Consider the following 18,124-nt stretch of genomic DNA (forward strand, 5'->3'; position numbering starts at 1 on the left):
CTAGCCAGTTCTACAATGAAAAGTGCAGTCGCACAAAGTCTGTTAATAAGATATTGTCTATATTTCATTAGCAGCGAAAATATTATAATTAAAGATCAGGCAAGGAACACAGTTGAATACATTTTGGAGATCGATTCTTCTTCTTGTTTGTTTACCTTTGTAGCTGTATTACTTCAACGTTAACTGTCCTTACTGCTCCTTACTGGGCGTTTACGAACTGGTAACGATCCTGTATCCCTAATAACGCTGATAGATAGTATCTGTTCTGTCTACTAACGCCGACAGAAAGGCTGGACTGAGGGACACGGATACCATTCAACTCGTTTTTCTTATTCTTTATGAAAATTGAATAGATTGTAAAACCTGCGAATGCAGACAACAAAAACATACATGAATACACAGCTCTGACACATTCAAAGACTAAAACAAAGCATATAAATGTTACACAAAGCACGCATCAAACACTAACCGTGGCATCCCTCGAGTCCTGGCATCACACAATGAACCCCTACGCACGGTCTCCCACTATTTAAGCACCTAATCACAGCCCCCAATATCCCTACGCATAACGGATCTATATAATCAAACAATTCCCACGCAGTTATGAGGCATAACTCAAAATAATGTTACTAATATCTAATAATCAATAATTAATAATAACTAAGAATTATTCAAATACCATTTAAAATAACATTTCACATTTGTCCTATTTTATAGGCTAAAATATGTACACTGAAACACCCCATCCTAACTGGACAGTACACCTCCCACCTAGCCGAACTAGCTACTAGTCTAGGGAGGCTACCAATGTCCCTTGTTCCTCAATGGGGAGGAGAACAACCATCCTCCTGACATCCCGGTGGAGGACGACCCCGTGCAGCTTGCCAGAGCCTTTCTTTTCTCTTGTTTTGGCTCCTCCTGGAGAGGCAGGGCCCTGGTGAGTGCTCCTGAGAAGGCCTTCCGTTTGAGCTTGTTCACACTTTCTCGAGCATCAGCTGCCACTTCTGCCGCTGATTTCACAGGCCACTCCTCAAAAGGCTTCTCCAGGAATCCAGGTCCATTCTGCCACAGAGAATCTTCGCTCAGTTTTTCAGGAACTGCTCCTCTTGTGCTGATGTCGGCCACATTGCACTCACCGGGGATCCACGACCACTCGGTTGGAGACCCTGTCTTCCCAGGGTCCCACGTTTCCTTGGCTGAGCTCCTGCCTCCTGCCTCTTGGAAGGCTCTTCTCACAAGGATGTTTCCTTTTTGTTTGGCCGGGGACACCAGGCCAATTGGATCGTATAGAGCAGCCACTTGGCTCAGCAGCTCTCTCCTCGACAAGCCGTTGGGTGTATTCTCCCGGACTTCTTCTACCTTGAGGTTGAGGCCTGTCCTCATCTTTCCTTTTCTCTTGGAGAAGTTTACTGATGTCATCATGTAGAGCTGGTCGGAATTCACGAGATACCCAATGCCAAGGGCCTTATTTTCCTCGTCTTTCAGCTGATTTGGTAGCACCAGGGTTTTGGATGTCGCTCCAGGCCTCTCCCCTCCACAGGTTCTGGCGTCGTCCTTTCTCCTCCCACCTTGGCCAGACCGGACCCACGGCTTTAGAAAGAACCCTCCAGCGCTCAAGATCTCCTCCACTCCACTCGTGATGGTGTCGAGCATCTTCAGATCATCATGGGAAGTCGAGATGTCGTCGACGTAGCTGTCTTTCTCCAAGACACGATGCTCTTCCTCCCTTTCAATGAACTGAGGTAGCCCTGCTGTCTCCCTCATTGCTAGTTGAGCAATGCAACCAGCAGGACGGTCTCCAATGTTCTCCCTCGTGATGGCGTACTCCCCGACGTCCTCTTCAGGATCGTCTCTCCAAAGGACCCTGTGCAGGTGTATCTCTCGGTCCTTCAGCCACATAGAGTTGTACATTTTGGTGATGTCGCCCAGGGCCGCATGCTCGCCAGTCCGAAACCGCAGGAGCACAGCCCTGATGGGGTTCAACACGTCTGGCCCCTTTAACAGAAGGTCGTTCATGCTGACACCTTTGTATGATTGGCTACTGTTCCACACTAACCGGACCGGTGTTGTCACAGAATGGGGATTGGGTGCAACCAGGTGGCTCTCGCACCAAACCGGACCTTTCCACTCTTGAATCTTCTCTGGTGTGAGCCTTACTGCTGCGCCCCTCCTTACCATCTCGTGAACCTGCTCTCCGTAGGCAGTTCGCCACTCCGGCTGTTTCAGGAGGCGTTTCTCCGTTCTTAGGAATGTTGCCATCACAGCTCCTCTGTTGTTCGGTAGACTGGATGGATCCTCTGTCCAAGGGTAACTAGCATCCCAATGTGGAGCATCGCTGTGGTGATCGCTGGCGACATAGGACAGACCCTCCTTTATCCTCTCCAGCTCCTTTTCTTCCGCCAGGGTCATCTCTTTTTCACCCGGCTGGCACGCTCCACAACGACATCCCCCGCATTTGGGTTCACAGGCTTCCACAGGGTTCCACAGGCTTCCACAGGGTTCCAGGAGCTTCCCGGATTTTGCTTCAGTGCAGCTCGTAACTGCTGTCTTATTCGTGAAGGCTCTCCTGACTTTTCTCTCAATCTCTGGAGCGAGTTGGGACAAGACCTCTTCCTGTTCAACGGTCAAACTCCTTGCACGTTCACCGCCGCTACTTGGAGTTTCTCTCTTTTCCCCACCATCCTTCTTACTGTCTCTACTGGGGCAGAGAAGGTAATGGTGGTCTGACGACTCTCCTTCTTTGCAGCCTCTCTTGGTGCAGAGGAATTTAAGGTTACACTCTCCGTCAGCGCCATGTGATGAAAGGCACAGCCGGCAGGCTCTAGACTTCTTCACCGCGGCCTTTCTTGCTGCCAAGTCGAGGCCTCTGAACTTCTTACAGGTGAACAGCCTACTTCTGTGTTTATCTTCGCACAGAACACAATTGTCATCAGCGCTGCCTCTCTCAGTGGCTCTAGTGAAAGCAAACTTCTTCCCAGTATTCTTCTCTGGGATCTCCGTGATCTCCATCTGCTCCAACTGTTCGAGGATGCTTTCCTGCTTTTGTAGGAAGTCCAGGAAGGTGTCAAAGTATCTCTCCGGCTGGAAACCATTTCGGGGGTCTTGTTTGAAAGTAAGCCACTCTTTTTTCAAAGTGAGTGGCAGTTTGTTTTCAATGGCTCCAGTCACCAGAGGGTTTTTGATGGCTACTTCATTGTCAAGATCTTTAAGGTCTGCTAGAGCTTTCTCTGTGATTCGGATCAGATCAATCACCTTCCTGAATTGGTGCTCTTTGACTGGAGAAATCTTCTGCAGCTCTGCTACGATCAGGTTGGTGATTGCATTGTTTCCGAAACGATTCTCTAGCACCCTGAAGACATCTTCGGCAGTATTGTGGCTCGCGAGCCTGAGATCCTTCACTATGGTCTCCTCTATACTTTCCAGAAGTTGAAACTTCTTGACTTCCGGAGACCCGGAGGGATCGCCTTGTTGCTGTAGGCTTTCCCAATCCTTCCTCCAGCGGTAGTATTCCCGAATGCTACCTCTAAACGTCGGGAGACTTGTCGGCTTCAGCCTCACTTTTGGAATGCCTCTCGTAGCTGCATTTCCACCCCGTGCGCCTGCTCCCTCAGTCTCCTCCAACGCTTTTTGCTGGGCTTTAACAAGCTCTGCCCGTGCTTCAGTCTCCGCCTGTTGAGCCAGGATAAGCTGGGCGCGCCTGGCGCGTTCTTCCTCTTCAGCCTTCTGGCGCTCTCCTTCCGCTGTTTTGCGGCGGGCGCGGTCTTCTTCCTCAGTTGCCTTTCGAGCTTTTCCTATCTCGGCGTCTCTATCTCGCCTGAGCTTGTTCTTTGAGGACATTAAATGATGCAGCCGTCCCTCCACGTCTTCTATAGCAGCGACAGGGGCCCAGTCTCTCCAGACAGAGAGCTCTTTCTCTGCTCCTGTAGTGAGCTCCTCTAAATGGTGCACTTGTCTCTCATGGCAGTCATGGTCTAGCTGGCCCAATGGGACCTCTTCTGTCTCTTCTTTAGCTCGTTCAGCCTCCCTGATCGCGAACAACACTCTTCTTTCACCGTATCTTGACCACAGATGGAGTTTTACGAGATCGCCAACCTTCGACAATTTAGTCATGCAGTCATTGCTCACCTTATCGATGTCTCTCGTCTGTTGTTCAGATAGTTTGGTGGGGTCCTCTTCCGCTTCTGCAAGCAGACCCTCTTCATAGCTACTATTGGCTTCCAGGAGCTTCTCAGCTTCATTAGAGAAAGCCTGCCACTGGACCTTTAATTCGCTCTCGACCATGGAGGGTGTAACGCGGAGCATGAAGGCAGATTTTTGGTTAAAGTTGGATTTAGCTGAATTTCTCTCTTTTTTCAGTTGAGCTACGGACTGGTCCTCTTCAGCCATTTTCCTATTTCTTTTCACAGGCTATCAATGTTTAATGTTTAATGTTAAAGTCCCTTCAAACTGCTCACTTAGTGTTTTTATTTTCGTTTTATTCAACTGTGACGTTTTACAGTCAAAACTGACATTTATTTACTGCCAGAATAAATGGGACTCTTATTTTGAAACTCCGGATCTTCTGTGTATTTTAACTTCCTGGTTACTTCAAGAATAAATGGGACTCTTATTTTGAAACTCCGGATCTTCTGCGTATATTTACTTCCTGGTTGCTGCGACGCACTAGGGCTCCTCCTCCTTTCACAGTTTGGATATATCACTCCGCCGGTTAGCCACTTTAGCAGACACAGTCAGTCCCACGTTAATTACTCTGGCTAGCAAGGCAAGTCTCTATAAACATCCAGCTTGAATTAGTTCGCTGGTCAGTGCTGTTGCTTACCCGACCGCTTTCCTGGTCTTGCTGTCCTCTCTCGCTGTCTCGCGCTGCCGACACTGTCTCATGTCCAGTAGGCTCTGCACAGACACGCCTCAGACAGCACACCTGGCTAGCTAGCTCCGGTTAATTGCAGTCACTTTTCCGAGTTCCCTCGACGCTTGTATTCGTCCCGCGGAGAACTCCTCTCTGAATGTGGCTGTCAATTTACTTCTCCACCACCTCGGGAATCTTTTCAAAGATATTTCTTTGATGCCCGGGCCGTAGGTTTTACAATTGTTCTGTCTACTAACGCCGACAGAAAGGCTGGACTGAGGGACACGGATACCATTCAACTCGTTTTTCTTATTCTTTATGAAAATTGAATAGATTGTAAAACCTGCGAATGCAGACAACAAAAACATACATGAATACACAGCTCTGACACATTCAAAGACTAAAACAAAGCATATAAATGTTACACAAAGCACGCATCAAACACTAACCGTGGCATCCCTCGAGTCCTGGCATCACACAATGAACCCCTACGCACGGTCTCCCACTATTTAAGCACCTAATCACAGCCCCCAATATCCCTACGCATAACGGATCTATATAATCAAACAATTCCCACGCAGTTATGAGGCATAACTCAAAATAATGTTACTAATATCTAATAATCAATAATTAATAATAACTAAGAATTATTCAAATACCATTTAAAATAACATTTCACATTTGTCCTATTTTATAGGCTAAAATATGTACACTGAAACACCCCATCCTAACTGGACAGTACAGTATCGGTTTCTGCCCTCCTCCTAAAACTCTCATGAAAAGCAGCTCCAGGACACTTATTGTCTTATGATTATTGTCATCATTCTTGCTGTCGGTGTGAAGCTGTTGTACAGACGCAATAACACACTTGAGGGTTTGCTACTGTCTGTCTCAGCGATACCGCGGGGGCCTTCGACCGCACGGTCGTGCTCAAACCATGATATATCCAGTACTCGAGTTGAGGGGGGATGAGGGGTAATGGCATCCCCCCTGAAGTCAAAATCATCCCCCTTCTAAAACTGCCATCCCCCCCTTTCCATCCCTTATGTCATTTTATCAATGTACGTGGTATTACTGCTATTACAACATTTAGTTTTGCGCATATTGAGTAAAATACTGTGGGCGAGGGGGGGGGGGGTGCACGCACACATGCAATGACATTTTTACAGAGTCACTGACACTGAAGTCACTGACGCTGAAGACACTGATGCTGTGGGGAGGGTAAAATTGTCCCCATATGATAAAATCCACCATCCCCCCTGATTTTCTTTTACAACTTGAGTACTGGATATATCTACAATGGGTTGACGCAAAGAAGCACTGCGATTGGCAGTGCTGCGTTCAAAGCTGTGATTTAATAACGACGAACGTGTCACGGCGAAACCTGTTGGGATACTAGTCTCCTACACCGCAGTAGATGCGCATCGCATTCCCTTGACGACGTTTTTGGCACTATAAATCTGAGCGCGGGGCAGAAACCAACCGCCATCTCTCAGCATATAAATATTTCAAGCAATGTTTTTCTTGTCACAATCTTTCGGATTCGTCGTGTAACCGTTGTATACAAGCAGTAAAGCCCGCCACGTCGTCCTTTATCCTCAATATTGTCACTCGGTAGAGAGAGGTTTACCGGCACTCTTCTATGCCTCATGACTAACTACTCCCCCCCTCCCGTAACCGTGACAATGTTGACGATAAATCACGCCCCTCTCGGGCATTATCACTTAAATTAAAACGAGATGTTTGACAGCATCAAATACCTGCAACAAAAGTCGAAAGTCATAGCGTATAGTCGTAAATGTCTCGGCACAATAAGTGTATACGTTTGAAAACACTGCCAGCGAGTTACGTTTTTTATACTTTTAGTTCACATAAAGTCTGGCGAACGTGACAGAGTTAATCAGATCAGAGCCTCTCACTCTGCTCCAGGGACATCTACGGGGGCTGTACTCCATGTCTTCTCTCAGCCCGCCCCCCCCCCCCCCCCCACCCTCACTCCCTCCGCCTCCGCCTTGATCAGCCAGTTTGTCTGTACTCTGCACTCTGCTTACCCACCATGCACTGCTGTGCAGAGGCGGGATGCCGGATGACATGAAATGGCATCAACATGGCTGCAGGGGGGCCGATCCGAAACACACACACACACACACACATACAAACACACACACACACGCACACAAACACACACACAGTCACCCACACACCCCTGCTGTGGCTTTGGCAGCCCCTCTGTTAGATCCAAACTTTCCCTCTCAAAGCCGAAACAAAGTCCACCAATGCAGTCTGATGTTTGAATACTCGTGGGTGCACTCACAACCACCCTCCACACACAAACACACACACAGACAGACAGACACACACACATATACACACACACACACTTATATGTTGAGGATGAGCTGACCTAGATACTCGTCTTTTTTCCTTAGACATTTGGGAAACTTGGAAACTTTTATCGAGGCACTGGTTGAATATCATAATAATAGAACAAATATGTTTCTGAAATGCAAGGAGAGGAGCCCACCTTTCTGACTGAAGTGTAGATGAGTGGTGACCACGTGTTTGTGGTGCCGCGTGACGCACAGCCACGGCGTCGGGCTCCTTGTCCCTGACCCTCCTCGGCCCTTCCGTCCTCCAAGCCTCGTGTTTCTCCCAAGGACTGTGTGTTCTTCCACCTGGGTCCCTATACAGTCCCTTATACAGCACACACACTCTACTACACCCTGGTTGTTATTCATCCCTAGCACACGCACAGGAAAAAGCTGCCCACACAAAGGGCCTGCATTTATGTTTCGTATTCAGGGATGTTCTTTATGTTATATCATTTGACATAACAGCTTTCCTCCTTTGAAAAGGTGTGTGCAGCGCACTAAGTGACTATGGTATTATGTGCTGCTACCAAGGCTGCTCTCTCCTCTATGAGATCTGGATGAAGGTTCCAAGATTCAGTCCTGCTGCTGTTTTGTTTTTTTGCTGTTGATTCAGTACCTTTTTTTACTCCTGGTCTTGATGTATTGCTATGTAGTTCTTATTGTCTTCTTCTAGAATTTTTCTTTCCTCGAGCATGGGGACCGAACATGTTCTGAATACTTGATTTCCCTAGAACATGGTTGTCCTGGAGCACTTTCCTTCTAGCTATAGTGTTCCTTTGAATGGTTTACTACTACTGTCCTCTACTCTCTCTCTCTCCACTGGATGTAGTTGACTGTGATATAGAAACCTTCTAGAAGCATCCCCCCCTTTGTTCAGAAGCAATGTTCTGTAGAGAAATGTAGTGTTTTGGGTATATAGTAGATTGTAGTTTGTCTGTTGATCTAATAGAATATTCTCTCTTTTTCCTCTTCACCCTTTCCCACTCCCGACCATGTTGCACCCCTCTTTCTTCCTCTTCCTCCCTCACCCCCCTCCCTCCCCCATCCTCCTCCTCATGTTAACCCATTATTAACATATGTCGTCGCTTCCGCCTCGTCTCCCTGTGGTCCTCGTCTCCCTTCCCAACCGATTTGTTTTGACCGATCTTGCTTGCTTTCGATCCACCTCGCCACATTCTCTTTTTTTCCTTTTTTATTTTATTTTTTTTCTCCTTAAAACCTTGTGTGTAACTGCTCGCAGACCCCATAGACTCCGATGTTGATCTCTACGAACTCTTCCATGCCCCGTACACCCCAGTACCAGACCCCACCCCCATGCTGCCTCCGGTGGGCGTGCAGGCGTCCGTGCTCAGCCACGACACCATCAAGGTCACCTGGGCCGACAACTCGCTGCCCAAGAACCAGAAGATCACCGACGCCCGCTACTACACCGTCCGCTGGAAGACCAACATCCCCGCCAACACCAAGCTCAAGGTACCGCTCACCACCACACATACCAGCCCACGTTCACCTCAACTCAATGGACCTATCGCTAAGCCACGCCCCCTTTGAAAACTCGGACAAATAAACAATTCTTCACTGACAGTGACTGACTGACCGACCGTGACTGAATGACATTCAATGACTTACAATGGCGGGAGTTAACATTTCTGATTTACCACAGCAAGTAATAGACATGTTTTTTAAAGATGACAAGAATAATTTGTCTAGAAGCTTTTCACCATCAGATATTAGCGAATTGTTTGTCCGAGTTTTCTGCCTGTAGTGACTTTTGCTGTGATATGATTGGACAATTTCTATTTTGGGGCGTGGCTTAGCGATAGGTCCATTCACTTCACTTCATAACAACATTTTGATTTATTTTGGGACATTTCTTATACATTTAGTACCGTAGACACTTTTATCGAAAGCGACTTACAAAGTACATTTGTCTAAAGCAAGTGAATCATATACATCAGTCATCATAAGCGCAGAAAACGATGGTGGGATCAGGTGCCATTGGCAATCACAATGCTAGAAAAAGGAAAGATTAGTATTTATTTGATCATTTTCTTATTATCTTTTTTTCAAATTCAATTTAATGTTCATTTTATTTTTTGGAGGCTACCTACAGTGTGGAGTACAGTGCACCTGTATTACAGGACATCAAACATGAGCAACAGCCATTCCAAGCAGCCCAGAAACACAACGTCAGACAGGATAGCTTCAACCTCAATCACATCAATGTCTACAACTCCTTGGCGGCCTTCTATTGGCTTACAAATGAACGCCTGGTAATCCCACCAATCACAAGGTCAAGTGGGCACTGCAGGATAATCCCACCTATCATCGGCTTCAAACGCCTCGCAGGTCAATTCTCAATCTTCTCTCTTAGAATGCTGCGACACAGAGACGTGAACTCTGTCAGAGGTCGAAAGGCGCTAGATGAAGTCACGAGGTTGGTAGAGCTGCATCACAATGCTATCAGGGTCTGCTGCGGCTCACCAGGTAGAGCCGGCGTCTAATGATCGCAAGGTCGGCCGGTTCGTGTCGAGATGTCCTTGGACAACACGCCGAACCCCCAAATTGCTCCCGACGACCGGGCCGGCGCCTTGCACGGTAGTTTGCCGCCATCGGTGTGTGAAAGGGTGAATGACAGGCCGTTGTAAAGCGCTTTGGAATAAGGCTCTATATAATAAGCGCAGTCCATTTACCATTCGCTACGTGCTTGCGGGTCGAATCTGTCACCGTATGCCTACCGTACAATGACTTGAGTGCATCCAACCAGCCAAGGCTTGTAGGGAGACTTTATATGTGCTATCTAAAATTAAATGCTCTGGAATACATTGTCCTCAGTTAGAGGACACGTATGATGCCGGCGTCGTGTGAAGATGATTTAGTGGGAGAGGAGGACGGTAGGAACACGATCGCTGTGAGCCAAACCCCTCAACCTGAGAGAGATTCAGCTTCTCAGCTTTCAGCATCCAACCATAGCTCAATTAAGATCATTACCCATCTCCCAGCATAAGGTGTGTGAGTGTGTGTGCGTGCGTGTGTGTGTGAGTGTGTACGTGCATGTGTTTATATTTGTGTGTGTGTGCGTGCATGTGTTTATATTCGTGTGTGTGTGTGTGAGAGCATGTGTGTGTGTGTGTGTGTGTGTGTGTGTGTGTGTGTGTGTGTGTGTGAGAGCGTGTGCGTGCACGTGTGTGTGTGAGTGTGTTTGTGTGTTTTTGTGTGAGTGTGTGTGAGTGTGTGTGTGCGCGGACGCGCGTGTGTGTGTGTGTGTGTTGTTTGTGCGCGGATGCGCGTGTGTGTGTGTGCGCATACGCATTACCAGCGAGCAGAACCCAGATAAAGGGCTGCGTTTCCTCATACATAATTCAACAAGGACAAGACAAACTGAGAGCTGAGGGAGGGGGGGGGAGAAACCTGACGGTGCATTCTGAACACACACACAATAGACACACACACACACACATACACACACACACACCGCCAATACCCATGGTACACAACCCACGTCATCCTTGATATGCTCAACACACACTTGATTATTGCGATTCAGCGGTCGAACGCGTCAGACACACTCTAAAGCCGTCACCTGACCCAAAGGGATGTCGTTCAAAAACACAAGGAGACGCTAAAAGGCTACGGTTCGTACGCTACGGTTCGTACGTCACAACGTAGATTATCCGGGACAATAGATTGGGGCAAACGTTGATGCTTTTGCCCAGAGACCAGTTCATAATCACAGGTGTTGCTTCGTCAACAGTAACTCAAGGTGATCTGTAGAGTAAGCAGCCCCGCTTTAGTTTTCAAGTTTTCAAGTTTCACGTGCGCACACACACACACACACACACACACACACACACACGATACAATAGCAACACAATACAACATCAGCCTGTGTTTGTTTGGTAGTCCGAACGCGATGGAATCAGGCTGAGAGAAGACGTGTCAGCGGCCCCTCGACCGTCAGTCCTGCTCTCCCGCTCCCCCCGCAGTCGACAGGCTAGACAAGCATGTACATTATTAAACACACCGCTTTCTTCTACGAGAACAAATCGTCTCGTTGCCCTCTCCCTGACATCCCCGATGACAACTGTTTGTCTTCTTTAGCACGCAATGTTGTAGAATCACCCGGAGAGAGAACGCTCCGCTATACATCACACAGAGCTAGGGGGGGTTTTGCGTCTGTATCGCTGACATATATCCAGTCATATTTACCACAGTAAGATGATGAAATAGGCTTATAAAATGAAAGCTAGTAATCCAGAGTGTTCAGACTGAGATTTATTCTCCATAGCCGTCTTATTGTGAGGTCCTCTCATCTTCATTCAGACATGGCATTCCTCTGGTCTCACATGAGTCTTTTCAATACATTGTTTGTAGTTTCAGGACATTTGGGGAATAAAGTGTCTTTCTAGTCTTTGTGGTGTATGACATGGTAGTTAGCCTTTTAACACACTCTGAGTTTCTTGAGCCTGGAGTGTCACTCGGTGGTCAAACTGTGTACTGCACTTTCTGATATTAACTGTTTTCCCTGGGTGTGTGTGTGTGTGTGTGTGTGTGTGTGTGTGTGTGTGTGTGTGTGTGTGTGTGTGTGTGTGTGTCTGTGTGTCTGTGTGTCTGTGTGTCTGTGTCTGTGTGTGTGTGTGTGTGTGTGTGTGTGTGTGTGTGTGTGTCTGTGTGTGTGTGTTTCTAGACGGCCAACACCACCAACCTGAGTTTCATGGTCACGGGGCTGAAGCCCAACACTCTGTATGAGTTCTCTGTCATGGTGACCAAGGGGCGGAGGCTCAGCACCTGGAGCATGACCGCCCAGGGAACCACCATTGAGACCAGTAAGACCCCCCTGTCCCCCGTCCCCCCTCCCCCACAACACACACACTCACACACTTTCATTGTAATAGCTAGTGAAAATAAACCGGAACCATCTTTAGACCTTAACACTAGAACAGCCATGAGGGGTCATTGTGAGTAAAAAAAAAAAAATATATCTTTGCACTCGATCACATTTCAGGACCCTCCTTTCATGACTTTTCCACCCAGTATCCTTACATTTTCAAAATCACCTCAGGATAAGCTAGTATAGATAAGCTATTTTGCCGTTTTCTGTGTAGGAAGCAGGCTAATTTACATGCGGCCAGCTAGTGGTCGTTGTGTGGAAATAGCAGCTCAGCATTGTAAAGATTTGACCCCCGAGGCGGCTCTTTTAGTAGGTAAAAAGGCACGGCTGTTCTAGTGTTAAGAGTCGAGAGTTTCTCCCATGAGCCTGAAGTTGCGGAAACGAACCAGAATGTTCTGTCTGAACAGTCCCCAGCTCCTCCCCCAAAGACGTCACCGTGGTGAGCAAGGAGATGAAGCCACGGACCATCATCGTCAACTGGCAACCCCCCTCTGAGGCCAACGGCAAGATCACAGGTGAGATGCGCGTTTGTCTTCTATCAACAAGACAGGCGGATGGACGGATGGACAGACCGACAGTTAGAGAGACAGACAGACAGACAGACAGACAGATAGAGAGACAGATAGAGAGACAGACAGACAGACAGACAGAGAAACAGACAGACAGACACACACGGACACACGGACAGAGAGATGGACATACACACAGACGCACAGACAGAGGGATGGATGGATGGACAGACACACACACACACACACAGATAGACACATAGACAGACGGACGGACGGACGGACACGCACCCACAGCCACACAAACACCAGACACACACTCATCCTCCCTCCCCCTCCCTCCCTCCCCCTCTCTCTCTCCCTCCCCTCCCTCCCGTAGGCTACATCATCTACTACAGTACTGACGTGAATGCGGAGGTGCATGACTGGGTGATAGAGCCGGTGGTGGGGAACCGGCTGACCCACCAGATCCAGGAGCTCACCCTGGACACCACCTACTACTTCAAGATCCAGGCCCGCAACATCAAGGGCATGGGACCCATGTCTGAGGCCGTGCACTTCAGGACGCCCAAGAGTAAGTCGGCAATAGGGACTGAATACGGACATAGAAGACCCCCCAGAATGGGTTTGGGGCTCATAGAAATAGGCCGGATATGGGAATGGTTTTTACTCCATGCCTCTGTTCTGTTGTCTGTTGTTCAGTCGTTGTTGTCGTAAGCATGAAGGGGTAGGAATGTCAAACCTATCGCTAAGCCACACCCCAAAATAGAAATTGTCCAATCATATCACAGCAAAAGTCACTACAGGCAGAAAACTCAGACAAACAACTCGCTAATATCTGATGGTGAAAAGCTTCTTGATTAAATATTCTTGTCATCTTTAAAAAAAACATGTCTATTACTTGCTGTGGTAAATCAGAAATCAGAAATTTGCCAACTCCCGCCATTGTAAGTCATTGAGAGTCATCCAGTCACGGTCGGTCAGTCAGTCACTGTCCGCGAAGCGTTGTTTGTTTGTCTGAGTTTTCAAAGGGGGCGTGGCTTAGCGATAGGTCCATTAGCGTGGCTTCTAATCATGTTGGTGGCAGTCTTTTCCCTTCGCCGGTAGTGGGCTGCAATTTCAATGCTTTCTCTGTAGATGCTTGCCATAACATTCTGTTGGGCCGAAACCTACAATGCACCCCCATTTCTACTACTATCTCTCACGCTCTCCTCCCTGCCACTCTCTCTCTCTCTCTCCCTCTCCTGGCTCTACTGTTCCCTTTCCTAACCCCCTCACTTATTGGTGCTCACACACACCTGCCCCACCTTGTCAAGCCAGATCCCTTCCTCACAGTCTCTCTCTCCTCTCCTCTTCTCTCACTCTCCTCTCACTCTCCTCTCCTTCTTTTTTCTTCTCCTCTCCTCTCCTCTCCTCTCCACTCTTCTCACTCTCCTCTCCTCTCACTCTCCACTCCTCTCCACTCCTCTCCTCTCCTCTCCTCTCCTCTCCCCTCCTCTCCTCTCCTCTCCTCTCCTCTCCTCTCCTTTCCTCTCCTCTCCTCTCCACTCCACTCCCCTCCTCTCCTCTCCTCTCCTCTCCTCTCCTCTCCTCTCCTTTCCTCTCCTCTCCTCTCCACTCCACTCCACTCCACTCCTCTCCTCTCCTCTCACTCTCACTCTCCTCTCCACTCCTCTCCTGTCCTCTCCTCTCCTCTCCTCTCCTCTCACTCTCCACTCCACTCCTCTCCTCTCCTCTCCTCTCCTCTCCTCTCCCCTCCTCTCCTCTCCTCTCCTCTCCTCTCCTCTCCTCTCCTTTCCTCTCCTCTCCTCTCCACTCCACTCCACTCCACTCCTCTCCTCTCCTCTCCTCTCACTCTCACTCTCCTCTCCACTCCTCTCCTCTCCTCTCCTCTCCCCTCCTCTCCTCTCCTCTCCTCTCCTCTCCCCTCCTCTCCACTCCTCTCCTGTCCTCTCCTCTCCTCTCCTCTCCTCTCCTCCTCTAACCAGTGTGCTTTGTTGTATCTTCTCTCCCTGGCTACTGTCTCCTTTGGCTGTTCTAGCTGAATCCTCTGACAAAATGGCTAACGACCAAGGTAATCCCCCTTCCCTTTCTTCCTCTTCCCAACGATGACACTGACACTATGCTGCAGATTGTCCTGTGTTTCTTCTTGATCTTATTTGACCTTTGATCTGCTCCGAGGAGGTAAATGTGGGGTCGCTGGGGTGGGTTCGAGAGCTCCCTCCAGAGTCCCATTGATCTTGTCTGGTTCCTTGAGAACGGACTTTCTGTTTTAATTCAAAGGTTAACCCTGCGGTCGTCAGTTAATTGAACTAAAAGGCTTATATGTTTCGCCGTTTCTTTTGTGGTCTTTTTCCCCTCAGCCTCTAATTTACCGATCAAACCAGGCAGTCACCAGCCGCCCCCCGACCACAACTTTGGATCCCCAGTCGGTAATGTACACTTTTACTCTGCTCTTAGGCCCAGTCCAGCACCACAGAACCGTTATAGGGCTTTCACACCGGCAGTTCCGAACGCCGGTTCGCGTTCGCGTTCGGAAACCTCCGAACGTTGGCGCTGTCTGGCGAACGAGCCCGCGTTCATACCAGTGTATCGTTCGCCAGACAGCGCCAACGTTCGGAGGTTTCCGAACGTGAACGCGAACCGGCGTTCGGAACTGCCGGTGTGAAAGCCCTACTCGTGAGGCACAGCAGTACCCATTCCACCTAGCTCACGAAATGCTTGTGATTTGTTGACCACAACTTCAATTTGCCAGACTTTTGAGTTTTCACGTTTTCACAATACAATTCAGAATCCAAAAACTGAATTGCCATGCAATTTTTCCATGCCTTTAAAAAAACATTTTTTAAAAAAGCAACGTTTTTTTATTAAGCAAAGTTACAGTCAAAACAAGCCCCCCACATGGGGCGGGACACATATTTATAGTTTCCTTGGTCATGAGATCACTATTCTTGGGAACCAATCATATCATACAAATCTGCGATTGCAACAAGTTATTGGCACTGTCCACAGGAACAACTGTTAACTGCAACACAGAATTGGCACCTCTGTCCAGGAAGGGAAAGGGGGGGGTGTGCTCCATGATTGCTCAATTTCCCAGAATGTAGAGAGACAGACTTTAATTCTCAGCATATTTGATATAAAACTACAACAACCAACGTCCCTCTCTGGGTTTTGTGACTGCAGGTAAACCGGGGATGACGGGCAGCGGGGAGAGCCACATCCTGGTCATCATCATCATCATCTCCGTGGGGGCGTTCACCATCATCGTGGTGGTGGTGGGGGCCTTCCTCTGTACGCGACGCACCACCTCCCACCAGAAGAAGTGAGCTACACTGACACACTGACACACTGACACACCATGGGGACCGGGGATGGGGATTCCCTTTTCCATGCATTATTCCATGCTGATCTCTACCTCCACCAGCCCTCCCCTGGAACACACACCTACACACACACACACACACACACACACACACACACACACCATACGGGGCATCACCATACATCGTTGTCTTACGACAGCTAGCTGCGACTCCGTCCACACACTGATCTGTTGCCGGGTTACGGGCGAGACAGAAAAATCTTGAGACATACTTTTTTTTTAACAACCTGTAACCACCTGTAACCATCCTATAACAACCTCATCCTTTAACCACCTCATCCTCTCCCCCACCCCACCCCCCCCCCACCCCTTTTCAGGAAGCGAGCAGCCTCCAAGTCCTCCAACGGCTCCCACAAGTACAAGGGCAACTCCAAGGACCTGAAGCCTCCAGACCTGTGGATCCACCACGAGAGGCTGGAGCTCAAGCCCATGGACAAGTCCCCCGAGCCCAACCCCGTGATGACGGACACGCCCATCCCCCGCACCTCGCAGGAGATCACCCCCGTGGAGCCCAGCCTGGACCCCATGACGCAGAGACGCAACTCCTACCGCGGTGAGGGGGCGGATCTGACCTCGTTCAGTCGTTCATCTCTTTGTCTTTGTAGTTTGTTTCTTTTCTTTGCATCACTCGCATAGTAACACAAGTCATTGATGTGGTTGTCGTACCCAATGTGTTTCTGTCTGTTTCTGTCTTGCTTCTCACACATTTCACTTGTTATTCGGGGCTTCTCCTGTTACGACTCTGCTGCAAGATCACACACCTCCCGAGGACTTAAAATCACTATCATCCTCTCGTATAAACAGGTCACAGTTAGCTGGGGTTTTCTTTACGATCTACTTGATTCATAATCGGCACACACACACACACACACACATTCCTAACGTTCCTAATCCAGGCTGAACAGTCAACACTCACAGATGAAACACAAAGACAACACAGTGTCTCTCTCTCATTGGCTGGTTTCCACCATAACTCACAGGCCACGAATCAGAGGACAGCATGTCTACATTGGCAGGGCGACGGGGGATGAGGCCTAAAATGATGATGCCCTTCGACTCGCAGCCCCCTCAGCGTAAGTGTGTGTGCGAGCGTGCGTGCGTGTCAAAGATGTATGTGAAATATGAGAGAGAGCGTGAGTTCGAGCGCGTGTGTGTGCGCGCGTGTCCGTGTGTGTAACTGAGTTGAGATGGTAGACTCACTCCTAAAGTAGAAACACCACCACCTACGCCATGGAATCTTATATGTGGTGTAGCTCGTTAACATTGTTATATCAGTAACTGACAGATCTTTGTAAACAATACGTGCTTTCTAGTCTCTGACAAGGTAATGACCACGATTTTTCATAGTAAAAAGTTGCACCAGTTGCACCATTTCACCAGCAGAGGTCACTCTTTCTCAAAATTAGGATAACATCAACTTACTTTGGTGAAAGTCACATAACATTCCATGAGTGCATTTCTAACTCTGTTACTGTGTGTGTGTGCTTGTGTGTGTGTGTGTGTGTGTGTGTGTGTGTGTGTGTGCGTGTGTGTGCGTGTGCGTGTGTGAGTGCGTGTGTGTGTGTGTGTGTGTGTGTGTGTGTGTGTGTGTACTGTACACACGGAGTGTTAGCGAGACAGACTCAATGGAAAAGCTACTTGCAACACAGACTGTCGTATAGTTCATCATCACTTCATATAAAAAACTAATATGAAATAACAGTTCCTCACTCATATAAAAATAATAGTTCATCACTCATATAAAAAATGTATCGGCACTGGTTTCATTGTACAATGCACCCTGACGATGCGCCACAGTCGATGGAAAAGCGTAGGGTTTCAAAATGCCTGTAGAGTCTAGTGGGAGAAATAGATTCCCATGTACCTGAATGACATTATTCTGTAACCTGTTTTTTAAAACCCTAATGGTGTCTAGTTAAGATTTCTTCATGTTGCCAAGGTCAACTAATGTCCCATGGGGTCCGTTTGGCGGCCATCTTGAATTGACGTCCACGCGAATGGCTCCTGAACCAGACAACCTAACATAGACATCTTAACTAGACACCATTAGGGTCTTTAAAAAAAACAGCTTACAGAATAATGTCATTCGGGTACATGGGAATCTATTTCTTCTACTAG

The 18,124-nt window shown here is 48.2% G+C and overlaps 1 protein-coding gene across 1 annotated transcript in view; it reads left to right on the forward strand.

Moving 5' to 3' along the window:
* The window catches only part of neo1a (neogenin 1a), a gene marked incomplete at both ends in the record, with an annotated part of 183,924 nt that overhangs the window by 162,186 nt on the left and 3,614 nt on the right, over positions 1–18,124 (forward strand). The window contains 9 exons of the mRNA XM_080531889.1: positions 8,462–8,694; positions 11,909–12,047; positions 12,520–12,627; positions 13,001–13,195; positions 14,663–14,695; positions 14,985–15,053; positions 15,808–15,946; positions 16,324–16,559; positions 16,987–17,079. Of these exons, the coding sequence (XP_080388015.1) occupies positions 8,462–8,694; positions 11,909–12,047; positions 12,520–12,627; positions 13,001–13,195; positions 14,663–14,695; positions 14,985–15,053; positions 15,808–15,946; positions 16,324–16,559; positions 16,987–17,079 (1,245 nt within the window). The remainder of the gene's footprint in view (positions 1–8,461; positions 8,695–11,908; positions 12,048–12,519; positions 12,628–13,000; positions 13,196–14,662; positions 14,696–14,984; positions 15,054–15,807; positions 15,947–16,323; positions 16,560–16,986; positions 17,080–18,124) is intronic.

Source organism: Nansenia antarctica (assembly GCF_963989245.1).
Source record: "Nansenia antarctica genome assembly, chromosome: 5".
NCBI lineage: Eukaryota > Metazoa > Chordata > Actinopteri > Argentiniformes > Microstomatidae > Nansenia > Nansenia antarctica.